The 24,382-nt window shown below is 43.8% G+C and overlaps 1 protein-coding gene across 1 annotated transcript in view; it reads left to right on the top strand.

Moving 5' to 3' along the window:
- Positions 1-24,382, top strand: part of brinp3a.1 (bone morphogenetic protein/retinoic acid inducible neural-specific 3a, tandem duplicate 1) — a 50,022-nt gene that overhangs the window by 9,517 nt on the left and 16,123 nt on the right. Inside the window, exons 2-3 of the mRNA XM_061078544.1 lie at positions 7,984-8,174; positions 10,228-10,412. Of these exons, the coding sequence (XP_060934527.1) occupies positions 7,984-8,174; positions 10,228-10,412 (376 nt within the window). The remainder of the gene's footprint in view (positions 1-7,983; positions 8,175-10,227; positions 10,413-24,382) is intronic.

Below are 24,382 nucleotides of genomic sequence, written 5' to 3'. Positions count from 1 at the left end.
ATCTGCATGTCTTTGGACTACGAGAGGGAAACCAACGCAAGACAAAAAGGCTTCTTCTCTTTCTTATTCATCAGTTTCTGATTCTGTGAAAACAACGAACTCCCCAGAAACTATAACACATCTGTGATTCCATTCCCTGAGCCTCACCTGAAACTGTTTGGAGAACCACCTCCCACTTTTCAAACATTTCCAGAAGAGGCAGTGATAACCTTATAGTTCTCCATCTCCTGATGTTTCAGTTTGCATGAATTAAACCTCCTCTTCCAAGCTTGAGCTATGTCTCCTTCTAACCAGACTTCGTTAGTTGTCAGATATATTCTTAAAAGCTTGACTTTAGATTTGAAATTTCAAGTTCATCGTCTCCATTTTTACTTAAGTCTCGATATGAAAAATAAAAACAGTATCCATCAGCTACTTAGCTCGATTTACCACAACCCGAACCAGGACCACTTCCTGACGAGGAGCAGGGAACTGATCTCCTCTTCAGTTTGTCACCAGGAGGTTTCCAGGACTCTGAGGAGACTCTTGAACAATGAGTAACTTTGACTCACTTTTTGTCGTATGCGGTCTGACCTCAGGCCTCTTCATCCCACGTGAGGAGCTTTATTCATAGTCGAGTTCTTCTTCGATGCCAAAGCAAGGAAAGAAGAAAGATGGAGTGCGTCAGATCTGAGTCGTCCCAGCGTCTCCGTGTGAAGTTCATTTATTTGGTGCCATTTGGCGTGGAGATCCTCGGCAGGACCGAGTGGCAGCGGCTCCAATCGAGTGTTAGCAGCACATCAGAGACGTGAGGCAGTGAAACCAGCAGGACACAGTATGGCGTCTTGTTTATGGGACCTCTCAGCGGGTTTAATGGGATTTTCACAAATTATTTGCCTGATGTTTGTTTGATGTTGAAAAAGAAGCAGCTATTAACTCCGTCATTACACCCGCTCTCTCCGACTCGCTCTCGCTCTCTTTCCGTTTGTCTCCATGAATAAAAGACACGAGTCAGAAGTTGATGTCTACGTTCATGAAGGAAAACGCTCGCAATGCGAATAATTCCTCGTGATGTGGTTTTGTGTGTAATTCTTAATTTCTCCAGAAATCACGTCACCGTCGCTAATGGTGCAAACACGTTGAGAGGGATCAACGTCACTTGAGATTAAAACCGAGAGGAGGAAAAAAGGGAAAACTGCGGCAAAGTCAAAACCGGGAAGCGTGGCGGTGCTTTGCTTGTTGGGTCGTCAGAAATAAATATGCAATTTGGTGCATCTCACTGAATCAAGCGTGAAGGACTTCTCTCTCATTTTGCACAATTCTCTTCGGGGAGATCCTTGAAATAACTTTGAGTCCACATCAACCGAGTGTTTTGCGCTGCGGTTATTTTGGTATCTGGGGTAACACAGCTGCGAAAAAACAACACAACTATTTGTTCTCACTCAGGCCGTAATAATGAGAAGCAAACGTTTGTCCATCACCGTTAATGTCGATTTTTTGTTCTCTTCGCCTTTTCCATAGTAAATTTAGGATTGGATTAAAATAATAACAGATAGAATGATTTTCTTTCAAGTGGAGACATTTCTTTCTTTGTGTTTACTGCCCATTTCATTTCATGTGATTTGAATATAACTCTTTGATTTAAAGAAGAATGGAAAGAATCTCAAAGTGCTCTTGTCTCAGCCAGTTGTAAATTTTCCAGCTCAAATTCATCCTCTAAAAAAAACTTATATATTTTACTGATTGAACAGCAAATGCATTTAGAAGACTTAAAAGCTCTTTCTTTGATTTTGAATCCAAATAAAGTGGAAAATCTGTTAAAATAATTTTCTGCCAAGTCATAGTCTGTTGATATTGAACGTTTCTGTCCGATTATAAAAGAAAAACATGTTGAATTTCTCTTGTAAATTTGACAAAATCTATTTTTTTGGTGTTTTATTTTTGTAAGAATGAATAAATGAAGAATGATGAGAAGCGTGAAATCGAAGGGAACTTTCTTTTGTGCATGTTCCTAAAATATGATTTGTACAAAGAAACTAAACTTTCTTTGAAGGAACAAAAAATTGCAAGTGAACATAAACTAGTAAGATGTATAAAATCATAACATCTAGCGGCTAAATAAAAATCAGATAACCAAATATGCAACATAAGTTTATATGCAAACTTGTAATTTCATTACTTTATGAAGTCAAGAGGTCAAATTAGACTTTTTTTTTAGTCAATCCATCAAACATGGGGGAGTTTAAACCATCGATTTGGTTTTGTAATGCGCATGAATTACCGAGAAATAAAATAAAGTCTGTGCTACATTCCTCAGTTTCTCCAGAGTGTAAATATTTATGCATTTGTTTTCCTAAATCACCGTTTGAAGCCGGCGTTCTGATGCCGCGGAGCGACGACGTGGACTTAACGGCTGTTAAATTCATTTCACCGTGTCGGAGTCAAACAGCGACGAGAGGAAACTGTGTTTAGTGGTAATCAGCTCGCTGTCGGGAACTGGGTTTAAATGCAAATGTTCAGAACACCTGCAAAGTCGGGTCCATTTCACTTTCTATTCCTACCTTCCTCTCTTTCATGTTATGTCTTATGAAGGGTTGAAATAAGGTTAAAAGTAAACCTTGCTCTTTGGACAACGAAGTCTGAGTAACGTCGACTCTGAATCGGTCCGTTTCAGTGATTTAATCCCACGAGCTCCTCACACGTTTGCTGGTCTCTGATTATTTGCCGCCTGCGGTTCGAGGCCACACATGAAGTCCGGCTAATGGAAACAAATAACACAACTCATGCTCATATTCCTCTGAAATGATTCCAAATGGACCGTGCTCAATTACGCGCTAATTTGAGACGGTTTCTAAACCAACGTGTGAGCGATGCCTTTTGGTTTCCAGTCATTTAACAGGAAGATGAAGTGGTCACAACACAGCAGCTTGTGGGCTTTTTATTAACCAGGGGTCAGGATTTCACCCCCGAGGCTGGAGGATCTTTATATAGACGCTCCCTAAGGTGTTGCTCACAAAGAATCATGACATTGAGGCCGATTCCAAACAACAGTGGATGTGGGCCAGCGAGTGTTTATATGATGCACAAGGCTAGAGTCCAAACTTTTAATAAAACTGGAAAACACAAAGTTAGAAAATAAGAAAAAACACTGGAAAATTTAAAGAAAACCGAGGTGATGTTTGTTCAAATACATTTCTATCAGGATTCTCAACTGATTTAACTTACACAAGACACTTTAGAGGTAAATTAAAGTTTTACTTCTGCTGCTGTTAAAATTCAGATTTGTATTGTTCGAGTTTTGTTTCCATCCAAAGACATTTCACCCCCCCCCTGCTCAGTGACACCCTGAACTGACCGAACACAATCTGTATGACTCTGCTCTGCTCGGCTGCGTGTTGCATCAGCAGCTTCTTCACCGAGCTGCCTCCATGATTTGTTATGTTGCCGAGCGGGCGCCTCAGGCCGTCTGCACGCCGTGATGGATCCGAGACACCCGGGCGGTGATAGACAGGTGGCAAGGTACCAGCCCCCCCCGGCTCCTGCAGCCCCTCGGCTCCGGGTGCACCGGGCTCTCGGGGGGGTGGCTGACAGGAAGCAGTGCATCGAGACCCCCTGCTGCACAGAGCTGCGGGTGAAATAAACCTGCCGCCTGCGTGTGTGTGTGTGTGTGTCTGTATGTGTGTGTGTGTGCGTGTGTGTGTGTGTGTGTGTGTGTGTGTGTGTGTGTGTGTGTGTGTGTGTGAGTGATCCAGTATTCCAGTCAGCGCTCATCCTCCCACCGAGAAGTGTTAAGGGTGAAATAAACCTTCAGTTCTCCATGAAACCTCAGATGTGTGTATGAGTGCGTGGTCGTTTTGTGGGAAAGGTGAGGTTGTGTTGAGGATACTTCCACAACAGATCTGTGTGTGTCTGTGTGTGTGTCTGTGTGTGTGTGTGTGTGTCTGTATTCTGCAGCTTAACTGTGGCCCCATTCATAAATGTCCATCAAGCGAGCGCCACAGCAGGTCGGTGTGTCCATCACGTCTAATCTCTCTCTCTCCACCCGCTCTCTCTCTCTCTCTCTCTCTCTCCACCCGCCTCGGCCCCAGTGGACGGAGGGAAACACACTAATGGCCGATCGTTATATAGCAACGCAGACATGAAATAGGCCTTAATGAGCTGTTTTCTGCTCTGTCTTTTTTCCTCGGGGGGGATCATTGTTATTGGAGGGATTGATTGGCAGCGGGCGCCGGCGCCGCGAGGCTCTCTGCGATATTTCTGGGCGATAGAAGTTGTCGCAGCAAGGGCAGCTTTGTTTGGATGTTTGCAGCTGCAGGGTGCGTTGCTGCATGTGTGCGTGGGCGTGTGTGTCTCCGCTCGGCACTCGGAGCGCTGCGGGTTTTGTACGATTCTATTTGCGTCATCGCAGAAGACGATTCTCTTTTTTTTTCAAGCCGGCTGTTTATATCTTCGACGGCTCGAGGGACTTCCACATAAGCTGGCGTTTGTGGATGTCAAACAGGGAAGAAGCTGAAGTGTCACGTTGTGTTGTGTCCTGTGCGACCTGCAGATTGTGTGTGTCTGCGTCACACAACAGCAAAAAAGGGATTCACGAGTGCAGATGCTGCAAGTTGCTCACGATAAAGACAAAACCGACTGGAATTCACAGAATGTCTTTTTTTAAATGAAGCTACTCATGATGCTAATTTATGCAAAAATCGCTTTAGACCTCTTCGAGCTAAAATAACCCACTGGGAGGTTTTTTTTTCTCGCTAATCCAGTGGAAGAAATGTGTGAAAAATCAATGTACTTCACATTAGGGCAGAGATACAACTGCTTAACCTTCAATAATGAATCAATCCTCAGAGAGTTATTACCCGGCTCCAGCCCCGAGGAGCTTCCATTGTTTCCCTCAATCCCAGTGGCCTCTTCAACCCTGTTTGCAGCAAACCAGCGCTGATTAACCCATCGTTTGTGACCCCCCCCCCCCCGCTGCCAAACACAAGACGTGCAGAGTTCAACTCTATTCAGCTTTATTTGTATAGCGCCACTGCACGGTGAACACTATCTCCAGGCGCTTTACAGAGGAAAGGGGCGAGACCTCACGATGTTATAGAGATCCACAATGAGCAAACAGAGAGAGAGATAGTGAAGAGAGGAAGAAAAATCCTGGAGCGGAACGGGACCCGTCTGTAGCGGCCAGGTTTAGAGGAGAGGAAGATAGAGATAGAAGAGGAAAAGGAGAAAGAAGAGGCAGAAAGGGAGAGATGAGAGGAAGATAGAGATAGAAGAGGAGAAAGAAGAGAAAGAAAGGGAGAGAAAGATAGAGATAGAAGAGTAAGAGGAGAAAGAAGAGGCAGGAAGGGAGAGAGAAGAGGAAGATAGAGATAGAAGAAGAAGAGGAGAAAGGGAGAGAGGAGAGGAAGATAGAGATAGAAGAGGAAGAGGAGAAAGGGAGAGAGGAGAGGAAGAGAGAGATAGAAGAGGAAGATAGACATAGAAGAGGAAGAAAGGGAGAGAGGAGAGGAAGATAGAGATAGAAGAGGAAGAGGAGAAAGAAGAGACAGAAAGGGAGAGAGGAGAGGAACATAGAGATATAAGAAGAAGAGGAGAAAGAAGAGGAAGAATGGGAGAGAGAAGAGGAAGATAGAGATAGAAGAGGAAGAAGAGGCAGAAGAGGAGAGGGGAGAGGAAGATAGAGATAGAAGAGGAAGAGGAGAAAGTAGAGGGAGAGGAAGAGAGAAGAGGAAGAGGAGAAAGAAGAGGAAGAAAGGGAGTGGAGAGGAAGATAGAGATAGAAGAGGAAGAGGAGAAAGAAGAGGAAGAATGGGAGAGAGGAGAGGAAGATAGAGATAGAAGAGGAAGAAGAGGCAGAAGAGGAGAGGGGAGAGGAAGATAGAGATAGAAGAGGAAGAGGAGAAAGTAGAGGGAGAGGAAGAGAGAAGAGGAAGAGGAGAAAGAAGAGGCAGAAAGGGAGAGAGGAGAGGAGGATAGAGATAGAAGAGGAAGAGGAGAAAGAAGAGGCAGAAAGGGAGAGAGGAGAGGAGGATAGAGATAGAAGAGGAAGAGGAGAAAGAAAGGGAGAGAGGAGGAGAAGGACACAAGGGCACAGCTGCACATGCTGTCATATTGGAGTATTTCATTTTTAATACCAATACCTTGAGGACTTATTGTGTTATTAATAATAAGACTGAGTAGATCAGCAGGAAATTAAATTAATTATAAGAAAAGATGATGAGTCTTGAGGCAGATTTGGATCCTGCAGCTCTGGAGTGAGAGAGTCACATATTACAGGAAAGAGAACAACTGGTGGAGACCAAACAAGGGATAAAAAGACAGGATATATATCGAGAAAAACAGGAAATATAAAAGACAAATTAAAAGCTCATATTGTCCCATGTCTTCAGCACAATTAGTCTTTATTTTCTAATGAATTTACAAAAATCAATGTATGTTGTGTAGGTGACTTTGTTTGAATTGGTGCAGTAGAATACAGACAGGTCTGATTTGTTTCCTGGTTCACAGATTATTCTCTCACGCATCTTAAGCCTGTTTTCAAGATGTTTGGCAGGACTTTGTGTGTTGATTATATTGATATGGACACAATTGCCAGTTACACAACTTTCATCCTTTGAATTCAAGAGCCAAAAACTTAGTAAAAGTCGTGGAGAGCTGCTGATATGGAATCTGTGTTGTTGGTGTCCTCCAGGCGACATCATCGGATAATAAAGTCATTATATACTGTAACAGTGCAATATTCTATTCAACCACTTCTCAACATTTGTATTTATTTATTATTTGTATTATTTGCATTCTCCTCTAAATACCTGAATAGATAGAACCAAGTGTTTGTGTCGTGGGTGTTGTGAAACCATGTGGATCTGATAACGTTCACATCAGAGATCATAACTTCTCTCTCTCAGGATTTTCAGGTGCCACGAACATTTTACCGTATTTTATTTTCTGCATTTGCTTCATTAATAGTGATGAAGCAACGAGACAGCAGACATAAATCTGTTTTTCTACCTTAAGATTGAAAGTATTGTAAATATTGCACAGGTTGAAACATATTTCTATTATTTGTGTATATATATGCAACAATGTGGTAATAGTTTGTTCTGCAACCAATCTCTGATGCCAATTTTGCATGTAAATCTTTCTTATTTCAGCCCCATGAACCAAAAACACCTTCCAACTCGTATTAAATGTACCTTTTCATTCGTGTTTTCCTTTTTCTTGGGAGATAACTCAACCTTGTACCCAGCAGTGATTGAAAGGTCTTCAATTTCTCCCCCTACCAGGTTGTGAAAGGAGCATGTTTATTACCGGCTGTATTTGAATAGAGCTAATCTATGCATCAAGCAGCAGCTCACAGTCTGCACTCGGTAGATAAAGGCGGCTGGCGTGCTCCGAGGCCGGGCTGAATATCAAACGGCTTCAGATGAGGCCCGATCCCGGCAGAAGAAGCAGCCCCTGGAAGCAGCAAGACTCCAACCATGATTATAGCCCCTGTCGTACCGCGGCGCCTCTAGAAAGTGACTCGAGATGAGAAAAGATTGCGCTATTATTTAAAATGGGCGGAAAGCACAATGTTTTCCGCCGTGGCGCAAAAGCAATTCACTGAGCTGGAGGGAGAAGCAGCGTGACACCATTCATCTCTGAGAGGACGGCACAGAAGATTCACTCAGAGGTCGCACGGACACGGAGGTTTACACGCAGCGAGGAACCGATCTGAATGGGAGCCTCCTCCCGAGGGGCAAGCTGTGTCCCGTGCACTTTGAAATCCCCCACAACACTTTCCTCCTTTTTCACCCGGCACAAAACAACCGCTCAGATCAACCCCGGTGGATTGAGACGTTTCATTCTAAGTCTCAAAACAGTTTCCAGTTTGCCGTCACTTTGAGAGACGCTCTCTGAAAACACGTGTCCTCCCTCCGACGTCTGCATGCGGCGTTCTGGTGTTGTGTGTTGTGTGTGTTGTGTGTGTGTTGGTCGTGCTTACACTGTGTTTGTGTGACCTTGCAGGGAGTTCGGCCGCTGGAAGGTGAACAGCTTGGCCCTGGAGAGGCAGGAGAACAATGGCTTTTCCTTACCGCTGGACCCCGAGTTCCTCCAGACCATTAGGCAGCTGGGCAGGAGGCCCAGTCTCAGGGCCATCACCGACAACATTATCAGGAAATACGGGACCCACTTCCTGCTCTCCGCTACGCTGGGAGGTGAGAGCAGCTCTGTATCTTCTATCTGACCTACCTTTTGCAGCACGGGGGGGGGGGGGGGGTACCGGTGTTAAAAGGTGACCTCTGTGGCCTCCAGGTGGCGCCGACCAAGGGCGGACATGCAGCTCTTTGAAACCACAGGAAATGTGCCAGGAAACCTTTTTGTGACCTTGCTCGTGCATCGCTGCCATTGTGGAGAATCGACTTTCAGATTAAAAACCCCCCAAAAAAAGGAGAAATCTCTGGCAAACGCCGGCTGTGAAACGTCTTCTAAGCTCCGGCGCTTTGTGCATCGGGCTCAAACAACCACGTCTTCCCCTGGATATCGGCCCAGCTGTGAATATGAGTTGATAAATGGTTGTTTAAGCTCATGTTCTCCGATTCAATGAGTAAAATCTGTGTTTGGTGGTTGTTTGACAAAAAAAACGTCTGCTTCCATAACAATAGGTGCACGTTAGCCAAGGAGTAGAGCCTCCCGCGGTTATCTGCGGCACGATCTCCTCGGCTCTTTTCATCTTTTGTCTCTGGCGCACAGACTCTCAGAGCCACGCTGGAAACCAAAAGTATTTAAAATAGATAACAAACACAATTCTCTGCATTATGTGAGGAGAACAACAGACTAACTGAGGCCTGATATAACCTAGTATCCCTTTTGCTTGGGGATGTACTTAATATGTCTATGACTGGGATTATAATTAATAACAGCTACAGGTAATAAATGAGGGCATTTTAATTATTCATATATCACCTTAAAATGAATTCTAAGTATTTGTGTTATGACTTGAAAATGCTCTACATGCTCTAATGTTCAGACTATCCATCGCTGCAGCTCCTCCTTTCAGCCTCTGTCTGGAACACTTGGTTTTTATCTTCCAGTGAATATAAGAAATGTCGGCCACCACTCTTGTTGGGGTCGAACCAGAATAGCCGCTAAACATGCATTATGCAGAAATGTCGGGCATCTCAGTGGTGGAAGTCTCGGCCGCTCTACCCATGAAGCGTTTTAGGAGCTTTAGGAGCAGTGTGTTCTCCGGGAGGGAGAGAAGCTCCCTGGCACTTTGGGGATTTTCATTTTGCAGACTCAGGGAGTGCATCCCTCCACCGAGCGTGTTAGAGACAGTGAAAAGAAATTCCTGGATCTGCCCCCGGAATCGTGCACCGCTTCAGTTCTTCCCGGGTCCATCAGCTCAGTTGTTTCTATGTAATCCTGGTAAAAAACAAACGGCAATTAAAGCAATACCTCCTTGGCCAAAAGTTCTGACACACTACAGGAAAGGGAAAAAACTGAAAAAGCATCATGAACATTATAGAAAACATGTTCTTGCTGTCAATCAGTTTAGAAGATGGACGCCACTCTCGTCTTTTTAGGTTAAATATAAAAGATGGAACCAGGAGATTAAAAACTCGGCTTAGATTAAAACAATGAAAGCAGGTGCCTGGCTTTCACCTCATGTTAAAACACTTCCTCTACCTCCACCTCTGTAATTAACACGTTGAATTGTCCAATACCTGTAAATTGTATAACACATGTATCCGATAGCAGCAGTGATTTTCTCGCTCTTTTAAAGGTTTCAGTGACGGAGAGAACGAGCTGTGAAGCAGGTTTAACCTTTTCTCTCCTCCCAGTGTTAACGTACTGTACGTCAGCTCGAGTGTCTCTCCAAATTAAAAGCACATCGCCCATAAAAGCTAACGTTGTTAGAAAGCTTGTCTCTATTGATCCTTCACTCCGTCTAGCGTCTGTCAATACGCTGTCGTCTGGAAGCCTCGGCTGTGTTTGGATTGAGCGACAGCGTCTCCATTCCAGTTATTATCAGTAGATTTTTGAATTTCTCTGCAGCTTCTTCACTTTCAGACGTCCTGTTTCTCTCCCTGTGTGAGCGTATGAACATCCGACCACCTGTCATGGGTTCATATCCACAGCTTTTACCACTGGGGGCGTTTAGTCTGCGTTCATGCTGCAGGGGATGAGTCATAAATTAAGTTTATGGATGTAACTGTGCCCCTGTGTGTGTGTTTGTGTTTGTGTGTGTGTGTGTGTGTGTGTTCATAGGGGAAGAGTCTTTAATGATCTTTGTGGACAAGCGGAAGTTGAGTCGGACGAGCGAAGTGAGCGAGTCCAACGGCACGGCGGTGACCCTGGAGGCGCTGCACCAGCTGGCCGCCTCCTACTTCATCGACCGGGAGAGCACGCTTCACAAGCTGCACCACATCCAGATCGCCTCCACCGCCATCAAGGTAGAACCCCGCTGCTCTTTGTTACGCACGCCAACATAATGGAGGTTTTAAAAAAAAAAAATTAGAAACATCAGAAACTCATTTATTTGAGCTTTTAAATTGGCTCCATTGTTAAAGTTTTTTTTTTTTCTTCAGAGAAACTCCGTGAAGACGCTGTTCAAATTAGATTTTGTCTCGGTGGATAAACATGATTATTGTATTTTCTTACAAAACATGGCAAGTGGTCCAGATTAGCTCTCGCCGAGGAATTAATGAGATCGCGGCTCGTGGTTCGGAGAGTTTGAAAGGAAACGGCACACTCAGCAAGTTTAGTTTCTTTTAATGAGAAGAAGAAGAAGAAGAAGTTATTTCCGTCCAATCAGGGCAGTTTGTTCTTGTGGAGTTAGTCTCCAAATTAACTTGGTACACTATAAAACCATTGACTGTAAAATACATGAAGGGAAACCAGTGTGTTTTGATTGCCCCCTGGTGGATGGATACAGTATAGGTCATAAACCCCACCTCCATGTCAGTGGGTGGGACCTGAACCTTAACCATTATGATACTTTTGTCAGGCTGGGCGAAAGGCAGGACTCAGATGCAGAGCGGATGTGTTAGGAGAATGTTTTATTTACACCTCCACACAGAGTAAACTATGATACAAAATTAAAGTCGCTCCAAAAAGGAGGAAAAAGCTATCTAAATACTGCAATACAAAAAATAACAATTAAACAAAAGCGCTCCAAAGGGAGGAAAAACAAAGCTTCATTCTATAAACCTAACTAAGATTAAACACTGAAACAAAAAAGGCTACAAAGAATAATCACTCAACTGAGGTAAAACTTTAAGCACGAGGCTAAGCAAAACTTAGACTATGACTCTGGTTTCTATGGCACGGGCTGGAATGACGACAAAAGACGACACACTGGCCCAAGACAAAGGGAGACGCAGACTATATGAGCACATGGGGGGAAAAGGGAACAGGTGGACACAATCAGGAATCAGGGGAGACGATCAGACCGGTGACACATGAGGAAGGGCAAGTGACCTGAAACGAGAGGAGAGTTACTTTTCAAAATAAAACCGGAAATGACGAGACAAAAAACACAAAACAAGACATGATCTCACCGCGGTGTGACAATTTTGAATTGATTTCTGGATGATGGGAGCAAACGAAAACGTGTTGTTCATCTTTATTTTCTGTTTCAAACACAACATTTTTACTTGCAAACAAAAAAACACAGTTGCATATATAAAGTGTAAATATAAACTGTATAACAGATTTATAACAGATTGTGTTGAACCAGTTGACTGTGCATGAAATCCTGCAGCGCTTTTGCTTTTTTTATTACTAAATGTGTCGACCAAATGTTTCCTGTGATCCCCAAACTTGTACTTTCTGATTAATAGCCTATGAGTCATTGACTCAGACAAACAGCTGATGACGTGCTTATGTTTTGGAGACAATAACGCTGCTCGTGCTTCCCTCCTGGAATGACTACGGGAGCAAATTAAGAAAATTACCCTGCACAGTGGTCCGTACTTGCCAAGTACTTACCACTTGCTACCAATTACTGTGCGCAGTTTACGACCCATCAATCGGCCCTTAGTGGACGACTGTGGCCCGTTCCGAAAGCTGAATATGCTGCAGATTATTAAAACACGCTTTAAAAGAAAAACGTTAAAGGAAATCTCCGTTCGAAGGGTGACAACATTACACCTTCATTTACATACTCCACCCTCCGTAAGGGCTGATAAAAACACCAAAGTAGTAAACTTTTCATATGTTACCGACGGAGCAGAACTCCTCCAGATAGATATTTTCACGGCGCTGTGTGAGATATTCAGCGAGTTGCAGAAAAACCTCATATGAATAAACACATTTCCTCCACATTAAACTGAGAGCAGGCGGCGGAACGCTTCTCAAACTTTTTTCTCATCGCATCGTGCTTTGATTTGGCTTTTTTACTTCTGACTGCTGTGCACCTGCGTGTCAGAAAGCATGTTTTTCTTCCTCGCCCTCTTTTATGATGTGGTTAAGCTTTATTTAACGGTGAAGAATCGGGTGTGACTCTGGCTGCACCATTACCTCCGTTCTCCTCAAGGCGCCACGAGGATCCACGTGATGCTTCCCGTCCTGCAGCTCGGGCGCCGTTTGTAAAAAATCGTGTTCGCTCTTGAAAAGCGATGGATTTTAACGATTTTATCTATGAGCCACAAACGTATCTGACTGGAAGGAAGCTGAATTAAAGTGCATGTTCTTTTTCAAACCATCATATCGGTGAACATATGTATTTACTTTAAATTCCTTATTTTGCTGCGTGATTGAAAAATATCATTCTGTCCTCCGTGGCCTCCCGTCGTCTTGGCTTTACGACGCCTTGATGTGACTTCGGAGGGAACATGTGCACATGTGCACGTTCAGCGAGCGAGAGAGAGAGGGAGGTCGAGCGAGAGAAGAGATGAAGCGAGCGGCATTGTTTACTCCCCCCACCCCTCACTCTTTCATGTGTGCATTCGCCGCTTTGTATAGGGAACAGCACACTGTGCATATCAAAATATGCTTATGATGTAAATATCACCCTGCATCTTTTACTGCTTAATGCCTCGGGGGGGTGTGTTCATTCATCACGCTGTCAGCGGTTATCAAGCGGAATGAATGGAATCCACCGAGTTTGCCCTTCGTGCCGCAGACTTAATTCTCTGCTTTCTGAGGAATGGGGTTTCCTCACATGGCTTTGCGGTGTTTATGTTTGCCTGCGATAAATAACAGATTAATATCACGGGTGGAGGTAAAAGCAGGAACGCCCATCGCTGCACGTTCCTGTTCGTTATAATGTATTAGTCTCCACGCTTTGCTGTCTCTGCAGAAGCAAATCACAGTATGAAGCGAAAAACAACTGGACAGATTATCACCAAACTTGGTTGGAGTATACAGTTAAAGGTGGAGACAGAACCAATTGAACTGCATGATAGACGCTCCGACAAGGGGAGGAAACTTATTTCTGTTCTGACTGTCTGTGTGGACGGTAAAAACTTTGTAGACGATAGCAGGAGTGAGGCAGCAATCAGGCCGCGAAAAAGTGTGACTAGCAGCAAAGGAGCTAAACACCAAGGTGGAGAAAGTAGATCTCTAGTCATTATGAGAAGTGTCCAATTAATTTTTTGGTTTAGTATGTCTTGGACATGACGATAATAATGAAACCTAGTGGACAGAGGCAGTATCGTTCAGGAAATAAGCAGTAACGTTTTGGTGCTGATCCAGATCGGGCGGAAGGTGCAAGATTTATAGATCTTAAAGAAAACTCTCAGGCATCATGAGTGAGCAAATCACAGTATGAAGCGAAAAACAACTGGAAGGATTAGCACCAAACTTGGTCGACAAGGTAAAGGTAAAGTTGGTAACGAACCAATTGAACTGCACGATAGACGCTCCGACACGGGGAGGAAACTGAGTTCTGACTGTCTGCGTGGACGGTAACAACTTTATGGACGATAGCAGGAGTGAGGCAGCAATCAGGCCGCGAAAAGTGTGACTAACAGCACAACGCACAACTGTACAACGCAGCGAAGGCGACAACACCCAGGTGGAGAAACTAGATCTCTGGTCATTAAGGTTTAGTATCTAGATTACAGTCGAGATAATTAATGGGTAACGCTACTTGGACATGACGTGGAATTGGCCCTGAGTAAAGGTTTGTGCTTTTAGTTTAATCTGCTTCTTTTTTTTTTTTAGTAAGCAGAACTATGCAAACCATACCAGATGGATTACCAACGAACCTGGTGGACAGAGGCAGTAACATTCAGGAAAGAAGCAGAAGAGTTTTGGAGCTGATCCAGATCAGGGGGCAGGTGCAAGATTTATAGATCTTAAAGAAAACTCTCAGGCATCATGAGTGTTCACAGTTTGGTGCAGTTAAAAATAAAAAATCGGGATCGGGTGATTTTACATCTTGTTTCATGATGAGACTTTTGGGTTTATGGTCTTCTACTAAATGCCGCTGCAGCTTCTACATTGTAAAATGTGTCAAAACGGGTAAAGTACTTCATATTCCAACTGGAACTCCTACACACAGCAGCTGGCTGGTGAGCAACATGGAACCAGTTGAATCTCTTATACTGAACTGCAGCAGAAGAGTAAGAACATCAGAGTGTGTGTTTCTCTCTCTGTGACTCTGTGGCTGCAGCTGAAAGACTAAACTGCTTTTTCCCCTTTTCCTGAGCCGCGGCCCATTTTGTCATGCACTCGTCCTTATTGATGCTCCACTATACAGTCCATCAGAGATAAAACTCTGCATTCTCTAAAGTGAATTGGCAAGAGGACGTCTGGCTGATTTGGCAGCAGCCACCGAACCGGGGTCCCGCTCAAAAAAAACCCCCCCGTCTGATTGAGATGAATGGAGGAAAAGCTCTCCGGGGTGCGTTTGTTTGTGAGGCCTTTTCAGGTGACTGATGTTAAATACTCACCGCGTCAGCAGCCGTTAATTCCGAACACGGGGTTGTTACCTCAGCCGCGATGAAGACGGATGCCAACACAAAGCTGCAGTTATAAGAGCAGCACCGGTTCCCCCTGGTTTTTTGAAGAGATAACACATTTTAAGCGGTGGAGATGTCTGGCCCCCCGGAGACCTGCAGGACGGAGCACATTAGCACCGGGAAATAATGAAAGACGGGGAAAATGAGATAGCAGAGTCGGGAGGGAAGGTAGAGGGGCGGCTGCTCAACGCTGTGATGAATCAGCTCTTTCATTTTGGTAATTTGCTTCGAGAGCCTCCGTCATTTCTCAAACATTTTGCAGGGTGAGGTTAAGTAAGGGACGAGGACGGACAGGATCCAGACAGGTCCACACAAAGCTCTGCATCAGTCTCTTACCTTTGGATTTGCAGTTCTGGCATATTGAAGATTCATTAAACCGAAGTTGGGAGGAGAAGATCATTGACGGGGGGGAGAAGCGATAAGCAACGTTTGACCCTGAGTGTTCGGTCAGTCATGCAGCGTCATGCTTCATCTGTCAGAGCGGGAAATAAAACAAAACCCCACAAGTTAGAGCATCAGATAACGGCTGAGGAAAGAACTGCAGAGAACAACGGCACAAATCTTCATTACTCTCCAGGGAAGATAAATGTTGTTTTCCTCGTGTCACGAAGTTCAACTTCTTCAACCTTCCACACGAGCCGGAGGTTTTTCTTGCTGGACACGTTCGCAGAAGAAGCTTCAGGTCGTTGAGCGGCGGATCGATGGCGGCTTCCGGCTTCAGTCTTGTTTCTACGGAAAAGAACCGGGGAGGCAAGATTAGAGTTTTTATTCTTTCTTATTTTTTCCGAGAATAAATCTTAGAGGACAGAATGTAATATAACCCAATCAGAGGATTTAAGTATTTCGTGACTAAAGTAAGAATGCAAAGATTAGGGTTAGGGTCGACTCTTCAGCTTCTAATCCAAATGTTGGTCTGAGAGCAGATGCACTTTTTGGCAAAATCTCAAGAGCAAGAATTACTATGAATGTTACAATAATATTTTACGCTTCCTGATACAAAGACCGATTCCTGGATTCTGTGTATCGGCCAATTCGGAGAACCGATCTGAAACCGGTGGATTTACAAAAAAGATTTTCTTCACTACTCTAAAAACAATACATTACAATGCAGCTGTTTAAGTGATTTTCAGGAAAAGAAGATTTCAGTTTTATCTGGATGAAGCTAATATACTTAAAAGGCCGTACATAGATTTACGTATATGTCGATGCCACATTCCATAGCGGCAGGAAAAAGTTCATCTTTACTTTTGACATTTAAAGTTAAATTCTCCCCTGATGTAGTTCAACTTTATCGTCTGTACATTTCCACCTTTTCTTGAAATGCAAAACAGCCCCAGTCCTTCCCTGAGATACCCGGCTGTCGATGTTGAGATTTTTTTTTTTTTTGAAGAATTTCCCTTCCAGCTCCTTCTCCTCTAATCTGCAGCCGGTTGAAAGACGTGGAGCCCGCAGAGACAGAAAATAAATACACAGGATCAGAATTTCTCTCCTGGCTCCTTTTCAAGTGACTGGTGCTTCCTGTGAAGTCGCAGAGCTTAGTTCCCCTTAAAGAAACTCAGTGAATATGACACAACGTACAGTATTAAACTCCTCTTTCCCCCAGCGAAGGTTCCCCTCTGTTCCCCCCGTGGCTTTGAGTGGCGTTTCAGTTTTTTTTCTTTCTTTCAGGGCACACAATAATCTCATTCTGATGCTATTTTCTCCCTCTTCCCCCTTTTCTCTCGCTCATAGTTGATAAGCTTATCCCTCGCCGGTTGACATTAGAGTGTAAGCCAGTGCAACAAAGTGGTCTTTAAACATGCGTTGAAATCCTCAAAGACTGAATAAACAGGCGGAAACACATCTCTGATGCAAATGTGGATTTTCGACACATTCGGCGCCGCGGTGATTAAGCCAAACGACGATTCTGGAAGGTGCGGCGAATCGGACAATTTGGAAAAGGAGCGATGACTTTCCCGTGAAGCGTTGGTGCCGTCTCGTAGTTTTTTTTATAACGATCGGAAAAAGGGCAGCCGTTTAAAGTCCATTGTTCCTCAGATATCCGACAGCAGCGGCTCACTAAGTGACATTTTAGTTTTTGTGGAATTATTCATACGGGAGGATTTCGCAGCGGCGATGAATCTTCATCAGTAAAACGCCGCCGCCCTAACTGCTCTGATAATACTATTAAAGCCGTGCGTTTTTAAATAATGCATGTGCCTGGGAGCGATGTGCGCTGGTGGACCGTGGAAACAGGCTAAATGCTGCGATGCCCCCCCCCACCGAGACCACACACCAACAACACAAGAGGCTATCATCTATCTGGGCACCGTGCAGAACATAATCTGATTTAGATAAAACGGGCATTTTAGCAGCCTACTTCTTTCATCACGGTCATTTTATTCAATTTATAAGCTGCAAATATTTAGTCCCAGCTTCTGCAGAGATCGGACTAGTACAGCGTGGCACGAAAGTCAAGTTGGAGCAGAATGAGAAATCTTTATTCTTTATGTTGCACTCAGCTTTTGGCACAAAACTATTATGTTGTGTCTTAAATAAAACATTTGAGGTACATGTGTGTGTGCGTCTGTGTTTGTGTGTGTGTGTGTGTGCAGAGTGTCTCCACTGGGAACACTGGACCCCACAGCAGGTAGAAGGAGCAGCCGAGCTCGATGCCAAACATCGGCTCTGGCTCTCACCGGCTCCAGGAGCTGGAACAAGGCGACGCTGCTGTGTTGTCTGAAAGTGGAACTTCTCCAAGCAGCCGTGTTTCCCTAAATAACGGGTTTGGCAGCGGGCGGAGCTGTTCTCTCCGTCAGGCTGGGAGGTGGAGGAAGGGAAGCTATGGGGCTCGTTTGGGAATATTTACTCGCTGCTTGAAAACACAGGCTGTAAAATGAACGAAGGAACAAATGTATATGTTTTTCTTCTGGGTCCAGAGAGATCGGTGAATGATTTGACGTGAATCATAAAGGCTCAGAGAACATTATGACACCAGCAGGGACAAGATGTTGATCTGTTTGAAAGAGTGTTTCAATATTTGAAGAGAACGAGCTTGTTGAACTGCACAGCATCCATCCATCCATTATTTATATCGGATATATATTTAACTATTTGTCTGCTTTGTTGCTTTCTGGCTCACTAGTGTAAGATTCTCTCTAATTTATTGACTTATTGGATGAATGTTTAATGTTGTTGTTTCAACACAACACATTTAATTTGCTGTTTTACTCTCAAACTCCAGATTCACGGGCTGATATGTAATCAGAGCTTAAGCCGTATTAAATGATAGTTTTTAATATAATTTTCTGATATAATAGATACACTGGTCCCACTTGGTCATTTAATATTTTATTTTCTTTCCAATATTTGCCAAATCATATTATAAGAAGTATGTCTTTCTGTTGGAATATATCATTTCACGAATGCAAATTAAGAAAGATTGCTTTTTTAGTTGGGTTAATTGGAGATTTTAAATTTACCATTAATGTGACTCTGGGAGTGAGAGGAGGTTTTTCTCTGCCTTAAGGATAAGTTCTATGGATGGATGGATGGATGGATGGATGGATGGGTAGATGGATGTATGTATGTATGTTCAGCCATATCAGTAAACCATGAAGACATAGAGAGTAAACGATATTCTGACTGTAGTACTTTCAGGACTAAAAATGCTCTTTTAGTCTGTGAGATGATATTTAAAGCCCGGAGGGCAAAATTAAATTCATAACGTTAAGATAAACAAGTCACATCCGCAGCGTGTGTAAGCACCAAAAACTGCTTATTCCAGAAAAGCCTTTAAGCGCAATTAAATGTTCCATTAAATGCAGCTGTTAGTTATTCCAACACAGTCAGCACAATTATCTTGTAGTCAATTATGGCCCATTAATAATTCCCCCACCAACGGCTCTCTGTCATTTACATATCAGCTTCTTTTTTATTTTATTATAGAAAAACTTGTGTGTTTTTCTCCCTTTTTAGATCAAATTGAAAAAAGAAAAACTGTCCCACGAGTGCTTGGAGGCGGAGAAATCCAGATTTCTCTTTTTGGGGTTGATTTCTAATGGAGGAGCTGACTGTGCACACATGCTCTGCTCCACTGGGTTCTCTTTGCAGATGGTCTCATTGCTATGCATAGAAAAACCATCTTTAGATTTGCATTTGGTCAATTTTCTTCCTCTTTAAGTTAGACATCTGTCTGTGTGAGGGACTAATCCCCGGCTCCCGACGGAGGCTCCTCGGATTTTAATTAATTGTGTTAACGCATCAATATTAAAAGAGGAAAAAGTGGAAGTGGGTTTCTCTCGCTCTCTTTTCTCGCTCTCTTTTCTCACAATGATGTCTTTGTATTCACGAGAGCAACTTTTAATGATTTTACACCGAACAACTCGGTTTATTTGACGTTTTGTCCGGCAGGAGAAGGAAAGTGGACGGACGTGTTTTATTTCCTCTGTGCCTCTTTTCCTTGTTGACCTTGGAGTTGTGAAAAGTAGACGTCAAAAAAAACCAACAAGACTTTCAAGTTTTTCTGCCCACGGCGGCAAAAAGTCGTGCGTTTTCCTTTTCTCCTCCCGGCTGGAAACCACCGCTGCTGTCATCACTCTGGCGAGGAGATGTGGTTACTGTTACTGAACCCGTGGGAAAGTATTAAAGGAGACACGGCCGTGGTGTTGGGCGATGATTCGCCGGTAACAGGGGGGGGGGTGGGGGGGGGGGGAGATGGATGTCCCTTCAGGTTGGCAGTTCATCTTTGCCGCCCGTGAAGCCCTGGATGTGTGTGTGTGTCTCTTAATCAGGCTTTTGTCAGGGATGACGGAGCCGAGAACAATCCAACACCGGCTAAAAGCGGAGATGAGAGATTCTGGTGTGTGTTTTTTCTTTTCATGTGTGTGTGTCTGTGTGTGTTTTGTCACCGTTTCCTGTGCGGTCTTTGATCTGGTAATTCAGATGACGCGCCGCACTCGAGGCAACGATCGGCTTCAATGCACGACTGTTTTTTGGGGGAATTTCTGAGGTTTAGTTTCAGGAGTCATGACGTTCTGACGCCTGCGGTTCTTCAGAGTTTTCGAGCCCCTTAAAAAACAGATCTTTGAAAACGCTGCTGGTCCTGTGTCAGTTTGAAAAGCCTGTTTCAGTTTGTGTTTTAGTCTGGACAGGTACTGTGACGGGAATTTTTGTATTTAGATATGTTTAACGAAACAAATTACATTTATGTAGAAGAAGTTTACTGAAAGATGTGTTTCTGTGTTCAAGACTGTGGTCAAGAGTGACTCAAGGTAACCCTATGCATATTGCTCCTGGAAACAGTCAGACGTAGCTTCATCTATTCAGTGCTGAACAAAGGGTTTAACAGCAGGGGCCAATCAAGCATGCAACAAGAGGGTTATAGGTGTTTACTGACCAGAAGACAGGGGTCTGAAGAGAAACAGGTTTGCAGACTCAAGGCTTCTCTTGAGTCTGAGTAGAATCAACATGCCATCATGTTGTAAAACTACAAAGGAGATCTACTTTATGATGCAGACCAAGTGGTTGGTCTTCCTGGTCAGGACATGCAGAGAGCTGATTGGACAACCATATTCTGATGTGTGAGGAGGAGTTAAACCAGTATAAATGTATGCATTTCCCATTGTTCACTGCCATTGCCTCATATCTGTCACCGTGGTATGAGCTCTGTGCCACGACTGCAGTTGTTGAATTAAACTTCCAGATTGATAATTGTTTGCTTGTCCTTGGTATAGAAATTCCCATAACAGTACAAACAGAGCCGTTTGAAAACAGTGCAGAAACCCATGTGCACATCTGACCTGGTTCTTTGCTTGTTCCTCATTAGCTGCATTTTCCACCTGCAAATGGACGATCTGCTTCCTGTTTACACCCCCACTCACATGACCTGTGGTAGTCACATGATGTGTGTTTAGATATAAGTTTTCTAAAAAGTTGAACCCCCCCTTGTGCACACAGCAGTTCTTCTCCTGGGTGCCGGCTGATTCAGGATCAAACAGGATAAGAAAAATAATTTTAAATAAATCCCAGTGCACGGCAGATCGCCAGGTTTGAATTAATTTATTTAATATTTTTGAAATATGACTGAGAGAGGGGACATATACACTTCACACATCGCTGTTAGCGCTTTTTTAAATTTCTCTCTGAAGGACAAAGAGGTTAAAAGCATTTTAAATGTCAGATGGTTTAAATGAAAATGTTGCTCAAGCTTTCAGTGTTGATTTTATTTGCAGATGTTCGCTGCTCCTTGTCCCGGTTTCTGTTTTTGAATGAAACACTTTTCTGATGGTTGTGATAAAATCAACACCCAGAGATTCAAAGAAGTTCACTTCCAAGGTTTGACTCGTCTCTTAATGGAAGTCGGAGGATAATGGAGGCAGTCCTGCTAGAAGCTGGAAGCCGCCTCACACTTCCTCTCAAGTGCAGAGCACAGTGAGGAATAAGTTTGCATGAAGCGAAGCCCAGAAACTCACTTTAAGTCTCAGCCCAGAAACTATTTCCCAAAGCACAGCAACAACCCAAGGTCTTTCTTTTTTTCATAAATGAACGAGGTTGGGAAAATATCCAAAATACATAATTGTGTTACAAAGCTTCACAGGCTGAGTTTGGCCAGAAGAAGAAGGCCACATTAATTAAATGTAAGCAGAGAATACATTCAGTGTCCTCGCATTACTTTCAGTTACCTGAGATTCACCTTAATGCATCAGTCTGTGATTCACAGCAGATTAATGGCCTCAGCGAATGGAAGCAGTCTCCGGTTGTGTGGTTTACTTTGTGTTATTGTCAAACCCACCCACTGAATGACAACTTTTTTATTCATAATAACTGCAGAAGGCTGAATGTACTTTGGAAGCAGGCCAGCGGTGACTTCTAATACATCACCCGGCTGATAATAGGAGTCAACACATTTGGCTCGAGCGGCGGCTTTGGATCGTTTTGCCCGAGCGGCTTCGAAAGCTTCATCCTGGCACTCGGGAGGAGATCTGATTAAAAACACAGCGTAAATAAATCCAATCAAAAAACAGATGTTATACAAGATGTTTTTATCTCATCTTCTGCCGTCTGTTACGTTGGCTGCCATTAAGGTAACGTTTTACATCAGACCCTGCATAAAATCTACATTTTACATGATATGAGAGGGGATAATAACTTTTTTTAATGTGATTTCGTCAAACTGAAAAGTAGAAATCTCTGAATTTGAATGAATTTAACTACCTGCAGTCACACAGCACACACAAAAGGACACAATCAGATTTTAGTTCTTCTTCTTCCTCACATATTTCCTCAAATATTCCCTAACGTGAGCTGAAGACAAAAGGACATTGTTGTCTTCATAGCTGTGTCTCAATTCGGGGGCTGAATCCTAGATTGTCCCAGTTTGAAGACTCCTCCAAATATGTGTCATTCCACCCCCGAGCACAGGGGGCTCCACCAGGTGGATCCCTCCCAGCCCGACTCATCCCTGGATTCATTCATTCATTCACACAACGGAACAGAAAATCATCTTTTCAATGTTTTTAATCGTCCGTATCTCGATTCCACTTCCTCCACTTTTCAAAAAATGTGCTTCTGGAGCCACCTGGAGGCGGAGTCTGTGCAATTGCGACCATGGGGCGGAGCTGTGGTGTCAAGGACCAATCAGGAGTCTCAGCTGTCAATCATTTCAACCTGTGTTTATAGCAGCAAATATCTGATTACTGGTAGAATCGACACATTAGCAAACACAGTGATAAGAACTAAATAAAACAACAGAAACAATCTTTGGAATTAATTATTTCTTTTTCAGTTTGTACTTTGGCCCATGTCCCGTTTGCAAACATGGAGGAGGCGAGGTTCATGAATGCAGCCACCAGGGGGCAATTAGGATGTGTTTGGCTTCATTTGTGCGAAGCTGTCAAGTCGTTCATCGTTATAACAGAATCTGCGTTGTGCACCGATTCGATTTTCTCTGACTCCCACGTAGTTGAAGGTGAACAAAACTGAATCGGAAAGTTGTGGGTGTAGAAATCAAACGCACTCATCCCGTCTCCGGAGCCTTTGTGGATCACAGCCGTATCAATTAATTCTGAACACGTAGCTGTTCTGTGACAGATCGTCAGATATACAAAAAACTGCCGTAGTGATCCATGGCGAGCGGATAAAGAAGATGGTCGTATCCTCTGAAGACTCGCTGGCTGATGACCACCCCCCCCCCCCCGCCCCCCCACTCGCAGCTAAACCAACAGTTTTCTGCCAATTTGTTTGGCGCCTCCAATTTGTGTCAGTGAACCATTTCCTAGATTTGTTCAAGAGTTCTCCTGGGACGCGGGAAACTGAAACTAACCAAATGTGTTCTCTCTCTCTGTCTCTCTCTCTCTCTCCTCGAGCCGCAGTCCTCCAACGCTCGGCAACTGACTCCGAGTGTCAATTATTCTCTCGCGGAGACGTTACCCCCCCCCACACACACGCTCCTCCGGGAGCCGTTGTGGTGAAAACCTGCTCTGCCGCGTTCGCTCCGTCGCTAAATTGTCAAACAGACGTTTTGAGAAGTGCAGGGAAGCGGGAGAAGAGGGGGGGGGGGGCGGCTTGATTGGTCGTGATGGGAAAAATCAGCGTGAGCTCATGTCCCATATATTTAATAGAGATTTGTATTCCGCTGATTAGAAAATAACCTTTATGTCAGGGCTGTATGTTGCTGTTCATTCTCTGTTTGTCTCCTCGGCTGCGTTCAGACTTTTAATTTGATTTATGTAAACGTGACAAAAGTGTTGCGTTCAATAGCGAAATGAAGGAGGAGACGCTTCTATTGAAGAATGAACAAAATCCATGGTGGTGCACAATAAGAGATGAAATGATGGGATATAATTGAGTCTGATGAAAGCAGAGGAGGAAAAGGGAAAAAAGAACGGAACGGAAATATGTATTTTTGGTTTTGTTTGCTTGTCTCTTCCTCCTGCTACTTATCTATATCCCCAACTATGTCCATGTAGATGCACTTATTGATGAATTAAAGTAATTAAAAATATAATTAAATGAGTATTCAGGGCTTTAAGTGTTTGAGATGCCATCTAGGTAGAAAAGGGGCGTGGCCTCACACTATAGGAAACCTCAGCTGGAGACTGAACGCTAGCGACGGTTGTTAGGGTCGAGTGTTGACGATCTGATTGAGAGGACTCCAACTGGAAGTGACTGAGGAGGAGGAGGAGGAGGAGGAGGAGGAGGAGGAGGAGGAGGAGGAGGAGGAGGAGGAGGAGGAGGAGGAGGAGGAAGAGGAGGAGGAGGAGGAGGAGGGTTCCAGCCAATCAGTGAAATGACAACTGACAGCGAAGAGCAGGACATAATCAGAATGTGATTGGTTTACTGTAAACATCCAAGTCAGCTAATGAGGAGGTGGAGAGTGACAGAGAATATAATGAGAGACATAGAGAAAGTTTTACTGATTGAATTTACACTAAAGCTTCATTTGTATTGCTCAGAGCTAAAGTTGCAAAAAGGGT

Source organism: Limanda limanda, chromosome 9, assembly GCF_963576545.1.
Source record: "Limanda limanda chromosome 9, fLimLim1.1, whole genome shotgun sequence".
Taxonomy (NCBI): domain Eukaryota; kingdom Metazoa; phylum Chordata; class Actinopteri; order Pleuronectiformes; family Pleuronectidae; genus Limanda; species Limanda limanda.
This window is presented reverse-complemented; position numbering and strand designations above follow the sequence as displayed.